Genomic DNA, 9107 nt, shown 5'->3' on the forward strand with positions numbered 1-9107 from the left:
GGCTTTGTGTTCCACTGGGTGCTGGGGTCCTGACAGGACGACCGTGAAATCCTCCAGCCGAGCCACACCCCTCCAGGAAGGTGCTGGGTGGTGGCAGGGAGGCAGCCAGAAGAACACAGGGGCCCCGCCTCTCTGGGCCTCAGTTTCCTCATTTGCCAAAGGAGGATCCTGACTCGAGTCTTGAGTCTGCTCGATTTCTAAAATCAGATGAATTCTGGGCAGGTTTTTACCAACTTATTTGTTTCCCCAAACCGTGGCCCCCGCACCCCCGGCCACACACGGGCAGCCTGAAGACATCATCAGGAAGGCGGGCGGTGGTGACGAGGAGGGAAAGGCAAGGAACTGATCAGGGGACAGAGTCGCTTAGACCCCAGAACTCACCCTGCAGCGCGAAGAGCGATGACCTCCATCCCCTTCCTCAGCCTTCTTCCCTCACGCTTCCCTGGGGTTGGCGGCGGGCACAGGAGAACCCCTGGGAAGAACACAGCAGAACAGTCTGGAATTTCCTTGTAGGTCTGCACCTGCAGTCTCAGGGCTTTAGGCAAGTTACTGAGCTCCTCTGAGTCCCGGTCGTCTCACCTGAAAATGTAGGTAATAATCTCCACCTCACAGCGTCTTGGTTCGTGAGGATTAAAGGAGACGGTGCGTGCCATATTCTGGCACAGGGGAGGTGCTGAGTGGATGCTCTTGTCCCCGTTCCCCGGGAGGGGAGGCTGAGTCTCTCAGTTATTGTAGAAGGACGACCCCTGGCTCCTTCCGGTTCATTCATGCATTTGACAAATACATAAAGTTGACCCCTTGAGCAACTTGGGGGTTGGGGGCTCTGACCCCCTGCACAGTCAAAAATCTGAGGCTAGTTTTTGACAGCTCCCAGACTTAACCGCTAATAACAGTCTGCTGTTGCCCAGAAGACTTACGAATAACATGAACAGGCGATGAACACAACTTTGCATGTCATACGCGTTATATGCTGCACTCTTACACTAAAGTAAGCTAGAGAAAAGAAAATGTTATTAAGAAAATCATAAGGAGGGGCACCTGGGTGCCCAGTTGGTTGAGCGTCCAACTCTTGATTTCGGCTCAGGTCATGATCTCGAGGTGGCAGGATTGAGCCCTGAGCCTGGCATTTCTCTATTCCCACAGCATCTAAATGCAGTCTTGTCCCTAGTAACCCTAAATAAGCAAATGCTGTTCTGCTGATGGACTGAATTCATCATCCGTGCTTGCGTGCTGGGCACGTTCATATTAGTCTCTCAGCGAGCCCAAGGGGTAGACCTTGTTCCCATTTCACAGGTGAGGAGACTTGGAGATTTAAGTCACTGACCCAGAGCCGCTGGGCTTCCCAGGGGCACCACTGGGATTTGATCTCTGATTCTTCTCACCCTGCACCCAGGAGATTAGTTTTCACTGGGGGACTGGTGCTCCCTTCTTCTTGGTCAGGGAGGTCTTTGGGAGGGTGTGATCCTCCCCTTTCTCATAATGAGCACCACTGCGTACCCACTGTCACTTCTGTGTCTGTTCCAGAATGTCTGTAAACCCGCCGAGGAGGCCACGCAGCGGCCGCCCACACTGCAGGAGATCAAGCAGAAGATTGACAGCTACAACACCCGGGAGAAGAACTGCCTGGGCATGAAGCTGGTGCGTGCGGGGGGCCTGCCCGCCTGCCCCCACCTGGCCCCGGCCACCTCTTCCACTGGGGCTCCTCTGTTCTCCCTCTGGATTCTGGGGCGGCCCCTCCCCTTTCTTCAGTCCTGGGGAGGCCTAGGGGCTTGTGGGAGGCTGTCGGGGACCCCCCCCCCCCACCCCTGTGTGCTGCAGGGAAACAGAATGGACTTTAGATAAGATCCAGGTCCATCTCTGGCTCTTCCCCTTTTTCTGCTTTGGGAAACCCTTTTAACCTCCCTGGGCTTTGGAGTAAAATAGTGGTCAGAGCTGTTGTGGGAATTAAGTAAGGTACAAAGACCTCAATAACTGGTATTGCTTGGCCCCCAGGAAGGCTTTATTATTATTATTTTTTTAAAGATTTTATTTATTTATTTGACAGACAGAGATCACAAGTAGGCAGAGAGGCAGGCAGAGAGAGAGAGAGAGAGAGAGAGAGAAGCAGGCTTCCTGCGGAGCAGGGAGCCCGATGCGGGGCTCGATCCCAGGACCCTGAGATCATGACCCGAGCCGAAGGCAGCAGCCCAAACCACTGTGCCACCCAGGCGCCCCCCAGGAAGGCTTTATAAGAGGGAGTTCCCAGCTCCTGTCCTCTCCCTTTTCTTGTCTGTGTCCCGGGGAAGCTTCCGGAGACTGCGGAGCTCTGAGAGGGGAGGCACCAACTCTGCGGGGCTTCCAAAGGCCGTAAGCAGCCGGAAAGGGAGAATGTAGAAGATCCCTGCCCCCTGCTGGTCGCTGCTAGCAACTGGCTCTCTGGGGCTTCAGCCCAATGGGGCACTAGAAAACCCAGTCTCCCCTGGTCCTGGGCTTAAGCCTTGCAGACTGCTGGGTTTTGGAAAGAGATGCAGAAGGAAATGCAGTGGGCTCATTTTCCAAGGACCTCATTACGGAGCTTTCCTGCTCCTCCTTGGTTTGGAGGGACAAACTAGAGAGGCCACTCCAGACCCTGCCTCCTAGGAACAGGGACTCAGAAAAGGTAAGGGACTGGGGCAGGGAGCCTGAGCCCTGGGAGGGCAAGCTCCTCCTGTCCTCTTGCATTGCTGGATACTGCAAGCCTTTTCCTGGCCCTATGCAGGGTGGGCAGGGGGACATTGTCTCTGCCCTCCAGCACCCCCAGGTCGGCAGAGACAGGAACAACTTGGGGAGACAGGTCGGGGACTGACTGGGATGGCACTGCTATTAGGAAAGGCCTCTGCAAACCGTGACTCCCCCACCCCCGCCCTGACCCAGCCTGTGGCAGTGGCTCAGAGTGGCAGATGGGATCATGCAAGATAGACCCGAGCTGACCCATAGCACATCCCCTGCTCCGCAGAGTGAAGATGGCACCTACACGGGTTTCATCAAAGTGCATTTGAAACTCCGGCGGCCGGTGACGGTGCCTGCTGGCATCCGGCCCCAGTCTATCTATGACGCCATCAAGGAAGTGGACCTGGCGGCCACCACCGACAAGCGGACGTCCTTCTACCTGCCGCTCGATGCCATCAAGCAGCTACACATCAGCAGCACCACCACGGTCAGCGAGGTCATCCAGGGGCTGCTCAAGAAGTTCATGGTTGTGGACAATCCCCAGAAGTTTGCACTTTTTAAGCGGATACACAAGGACGGGCAAGGTATGCAAGGGCGAGCTCCCGGTCCGAAACCATCTCCCCCGCTACAGGCCTGGCAGACTTGGTGCGGAGGAGGACTGGGCTTCCCTGGGGCGCCACTGTCCAGCCACGTGGCAGAGAGCTGGCCGGGAAGCTCATGCCTGCTCCCCGCGCCCCTCACTTTATATGTGACTACAGGAAAACCACACCCCGGGCTCCCACTTCCTTATCTGTAGAAGGGGAGAGAAACCGCCCGCCGTTCCTAATCTTTGTGGTGATGCGAATGGAAACACGCTTCAAACTCTGGGCAGACATCAAAGATAAAAGGGCATTCCCTATTCATGTCAGGTTCATCTCATTAGGTTGAAAGGATGGTTACTTCCGGTCATGACCTTCCCGTGTCTGCATTTCCGCGCCTGTCCCACCTACACTGAGTCCCTGACCCTCTTTTCCGAGACGCGCCTCCAGGTCCCTCTCTTGCTTTGCAGTGCTCTTCCAGAAACTCTCTGTTGCCGATTGCCCTCTCTACCTGCGCTTGCTCGCCGGGCCTGACAATGACGTCCTCAGCTTCGTGCTCAAGGAGAATGAAACTGGAGAGGTGGAGGTGGGTCTGGGCCCCTTTGCGCGGTGCAAAAGCCCAGCCCTCAGGGCACCCTGGCTGGGTGCTGGTGGGCGTCGTCCTCACCACCGGCATGGGTGGGGGCCTTGTGGCAGCCGCGGAGGCAGCTGGGAAAATGTCCTGGGGAAGTTGAGCCTGGGGCAGTGCCGGGCTGCGGAGTTCAGCGTCTAAAGCCGGGATTGTAAGCATCCTGGGGGAGCAAGTCAGGGCCTGTGTCTGGCAAGGCCTGTGGAAAGAAAGGATTTCGTGTGCTTTTTTTTTTTTTCTGAAAAGCCGGGGTGGAGGGACACTGAGAAAGGCCCATGTCCCGGCCGGGGTTGTTTCGCTCCAGGATGGTTGAGGTCCAGCCAGCTCCATCTCTGGCCTCCACTGGATACAGAGATTTTGGAGCCATTTGTCTCTTCCTGGTGCGTAAAAACTGGCCCTTTTCCTCAAAGCGCCGCTCATCGGAGTCCAGTCCAGTGGCACGGAATCGGGTGAAATCAGGCTGGTGTTCCCTGTGGCCTGGGATCCTGGGGCTCAGGAGTCACGGAGGAGTGACTGAGGCCAGGCGTTTGCCACTCTGTGGTCAGCGGAGGCCTATGGTTTGGGGCAACAATCTTGCAGGTCACTCGGCGGTCTGGGGGATCCAGGCAGTTCGGGGCCCTGTTCCTTCTCCCTGCTTCAGTCAGGCAGCTCTGCTTCATCTGATTTACACGTTAGAGTGTGTAAGAGTTTGTTCGGGAAAAAGTACTCTGCTGACAGTGTTTGGACGCTGCTGGCCCAGTGCAGACCTCTGGGGCCTGGGAGTTTACAGACCAGGCCCTAATTCCCTTTCTGCTGCTGCCAGCTCTGTAGCCACAGCTGTACCTACTCCTGTCTGTGGACTTCAGTCTTCTCCATTATGCAATGGGGGGATTAAACTAGATAAACCTTAATATCCTTTTGTGCTCAAAATCCCTGGCTCCACGGGTGGTGGGGGAATTGGTGAGGGGTGGGGGCGGGGGTGGGGGCTCTGCTCCTGGGTCAGTCTGAGAGTGGTCAGGTCCCACTTGGGCAGGCCAGGGCCAACAGGGCTGTCTGGAGCTTTCTGGGTTCTGGGATCCCATTATCTGCTCTGCCAGCCAAGGGAGGCAGGGACCCTCATTCCGTGGCAGATGAGCTAACCAGACAGAAGGGCACAGTGATGTGCCCAAGGTCACGTGGTGCTGTTGGGCTGAAACCCCGTCTCTGGAGGCCAAGCCCAGCTCTCCTCCACCTGCCTGTTGAGGGCCTGCACACTGAGAGCCTTTCGCTCAGCACCCCCAAAATGGACATCCGGACAGGCCAGCAGGGGCCTGAGCGGCCCCAGTATCACTGTTCAGACCTTAGCTGCCACACAGAAAATATCAGATGGTTGATTCTCCAAATAAAACACCACTCATGGAGGGGTACCTCTGGGTCATGAGATGTCAGGATTTGAAATCTGGTGGCTGGTAACACGGGAAACCCAAGCTTCCTCCACGGCAGTGGTCTACTCGGTAGTAAGCCCAGTGTAAGCTGTGTGCAGGTGGAGGCAGCGGGGGCTGGGGGCCCCTCAGGTCGTGTGGCTTCTGACCTGTCTCCTGTTCCTTTCTCCCCCATCGCTCTCACCCTGGTTGGCTCACAGTGGGACGCCTTCTCCATCCCCGAGCTCCAGAACTTCCTAACGATACTGGAAAAGGAGGAGCAGGACAAAATCCAACAAGTTCAGAAGAAGTATGACAAGTTTAGGCAGAAACTGAAGGAGGCCTTAAGAGAATGCCAAGGCAAACCTGGCTAACCGGTCCTGCTTCCTCTTCTTCTGGTGCCCATGGATTTCTTTTTATTATTAATTATTATTTTGCAACAGACACTTTTTCTCAGGACACCTGTGGCGGGTGCATCTGTGCCCCCCTCCCCGGCCGGGCAGTTCCAGACGTGGCACGAAACCTCTGAGGGACACGTGTGCTCGCAGGCTTGGCCCCACCTGCCACACGCTGCCAAGGAGCGGGACCCCATGGGGAGAGAAGAGCCTCGGACCTCAGCGCGGTCCTTGAGCTCTTCGGAAGCCAACCAGCTGCCTCTCTCATCACCAAACTGGAACTGTTTGCACCAGCCGGCAAAGGAAAGAAGAAAGGTTTTAGAGCTGTATGTTCTTTCTCTGGCTTTCATTCTTCCTCAGTCTCTTATTTGCCACTCCTAGACCTTTATTTATGAGTCAAAAATTATAGTATGTTCCTTGAGCAGGTCTGGGCTAAGCCCCGAAAGTAAGAGAATGCTCGTAAGAGGATTGTCCTTCACTGTCCCAAGGTGCCTGTTGTTCATGCTCAAGGGAAGGTCGTAAAGCCACTGGCCCCAGATGCTCAGGTAGGGAGCCCTAAAGCCGAGGCCGGCTCAGAGATTTCCAGAGAAGCTGCAGCCTGCCTCAGCCCTCATCGCTCAAGTCTGCACCCATGGAAACCCAAAGGCATATCTATTTGCGCATGTGTGATGCCTCGTCACGTCTTTGTCAACAAGTGTTTGTTTTTGAGTTACAACTTGGAGTTCGTATGGCCTTCATCCTCATGTGTTTCCATAAAGGGAAACCAATTTACCAATTTTAATGTCTCCTGAGGAGTACGGAAATCAGGCAGTCGGAGAAAGCCAAAAAGCGTTGCAGAGAAATGTGTCCACCTTGTCCTCGGCCTTCCCCCAGCTCGAGAGCCGGGGAGGGCTTGGCTGCCCTGCTTTTCCTGCTCGGCCTTCCTCGCGGCCTGTTCCCTCCCCCCGGGCATGCTGGGGTCTCCAGGTGCCGTGGAGGAGCTGCCCTGAGGACTGATGGGGGAACCTCCCAACTCAGCCCAAATGGAGTCCTTTGTGCTCTGAAGCCCAGGCCAGCCCAAGGCGTTGTGCTCTGTGAGCTTGCGGGCTGGCCTCCGGCTGATCTCAGTGCCTTTTTGTTTTCAGAGAGAGACAGGAGCAGGGTGTACTTGCTTTGCTGCCCGCTTGCTCCTGCCAGGAAGGGGACGGCGGTGGTGTGGGAGGCGAGGCCAGGAGAGCTCTTCCGCCGAGAACGGGGCAAGAGTCACAGACCTCCTTCCCCTCTAAGGTCTTGGGCTTTGACTCCCAGGAAGTGATGTTAAACCACATGGATGGGGTGGATGAGGTCCCCAACCTACATCTGTACCGGCTCTTGTTCGGGTGCAAAATGAAAAATAAACTCGCCAAGCAACTGAAGCAAGTGGCTAGGCTGCAGACAGTCCCTTGAGACGGAGGAGGACTTTTCACGGTCAAAGCAGGGCCGGCTTTCCAGTCCGGCCTCGGAGAGATCCCTTCTTCACTCTCCTCTGCCTTCCCAGGTCCTTCTTGGGTTGGGTTGAGCCCCAGCTTCTTCGTGTAGCCTCAGAAGTCCCTTCCCTGACCCTTGCTGTGTCCACACTGCCCTCGATCCCAGAAGGAATGCTGACCCCAAGTCGTACAAACTGTGTGTAGTCTTTAGAGCTGCAAAAGCAAGACAAGCTAGCAGCTCAAAGAGTGTTTAGGTTCCCCAGAACCCTGGTTCTCTGCCATCTCATGCTCAGCCTTATTCCTTCCCTCCCTGAAAAAACCTCTCTCTCCCTGCTGTGTATTAAAGGGAGCGGGGGGAGAGTCCTTTTCCTTCATGCTGCATGTCTTTAACATTAAAGGAAGGCACGGCTCCTGCTGCAGCCCCCGTGAATGCTGCTGAGAACCTCCCTCGGATGGGGGCGGCTATTTTTATTTTTGAGAAGGAAAATAAAGTCATGTATATATATATACATAAAGGCATATAGCTATATATAAAGAGATAGGGGTGTTTATGAAATGAGAAAATTCTGGGAAAATTCTGACTTTATCTAAAGCACAGTTAGACCCAGGACCCATGCTGAGGTCCGAGCCTCGGCGAACAGTCTGTATAAAGTATCCCTTCCCCCAGAGGTGGGTATGACTGCTGGTAGTGCCTTCGATCCTTGTGTTGCCCTGTGTGTACGTGTTTGTTTTGAGGATATTTTCCTTTTACATGTCTTTCTTATATGGATTTTAAAAAAAGTAATAAAAGCTTGTTGCAAAAATGACCCAGTTTGGAGACCTCTTCTTTGTCCTTTACCATCTCCTGGAAATTGGGAGCCAGGGAGAGTGTGGGAACGGAGAAGAGCACGTACTTCTGGGGAAAGTCAGATTTTCTTCTGCCAGCGAACAGAGAAATGAAGGCTGCTCTTCAAAGAATCTTGAGAAAACTGTCCAAGTGCACGGGCTGACGGGCGCTGCCCAGGTGCTTGGCTGCTGTGCTGCCCCACAGAGCAGGAGAGGAAAGGGCATGTATTCTAGAAGGGGATCCTGAGTGAGAAAAGAGGAGGGGCTTTCTGGAGCTAAGCATCGGGACAGACTATTGAGGTAGATGATGATTCTTCTACTTCAGGAATTATTTATCTGTGAAAATTTAAGGTCATCTAACCTAGAGGAGGAAGGTTAGATGAGGCGAGTCAAACAGTCCTTTCACATTAGCATTATTTAACTTCCATGGGGGGGGGGCAGCGCTCTGTCATCACGGAAATAACCACACAGGGTTATTAAGAAGAAACTGCTGCCCTCCTTCTGGTAGGGACCACACATAATGCACTGAACGAGGGCCCTCGGGCCACAGAGGCTGGTCAGAGGGAGACAGCTCCCTCCCTACCTCCCTGGCGGAGAGAACATTCCATCCAATAGACATTCCTAAAATTATCCGAGCACGGGGCACCTCTGTAACATCTGTTCACCTAGACCTCCAAGAAGTAGGTCTTTCAATAACTTTGCCAAAACCTGGACATGAACCGGTTTCTGCTTTTCACTGCAACCCATTTGGTAACATTATGGGAGTAAGTTCAAAGTTATAAATTTGACTTTGAAAGAGACTGCTGGGCCTCGCAGAGAAAAAAAAAAAATTCATTCACCAGCCTTCTTACACATGCCTATGGTGCTCCGAGGAGGAGAGGGAAGGTGAGTCAGCGCAAATGGGTAATTGTTACTGGAAAAACCATTCAAAACACAGGCCCTGACAGCACGGTCATAGCAGGACTCTGAGTTAAACCACAGCCAGGAGTGAAAGTGCATTTTAGACCCACCCAGCCATTTACTGGCTTTGTGTCTTTAACAGAGATCAACAGGACGGGACACAACCTCTCTGAGCCTCCAATCCCACCAAGACTGGGCAAGGTAAATGATGTTTGTGAAAGAACCTTATGAAATCCTACACGTTATCTGGGTGTAGGGTGGGGGTCTCT

General features: G+C 54.1%; 1 protein-coding gene across 2 annotated transcripts in view; it reads left to right on the forward strand.

The window, feature by feature from the left end:
* The window catches only part of RASSF5 (Ras association domain family member 5), a 65651-nt gene extending 57732 nt beyond the window's left edge, over positions 1-7919 (forward strand). For both annotated transcript variants that reach the window (XM_059413290.1, XM_059413291.1), the window contains 4 exons: positions 1525-1638; positions 2975-3272; positions 3737-3852; positions 5495-7919. In XM_059413290.1, coding sequence (XP_059269273.1) covers positions 1525-1638; positions 2975-3272; positions 3737-3852; positions 5495-5647 — 681 coding nt within the window. In that variant the 3' untranslated portion in view covers positions 5648-7919. The remainder of the gene's footprint in view (positions 1-1524; positions 1639-2974; positions 3273-3736; positions 3853-5494) is intronic.
* The last annotated feature ends 1188 nt before the right edge of the window (positions 7920-9107 follow it).

This window comes from Mustela nigripes, chromosome 10 (genome assembly GCF_022355385.1).
Source record: "Mustela nigripes isolate SB6536 chromosome 10, MUSNIG.SB6536, whole genome shotgun sequence".
Classification (NCBI taxonomy): Eukaryota; Metazoa; Chordata; class Mammalia; order Carnivora; family Mustelidae; genus Mustela; species Mustela nigripes.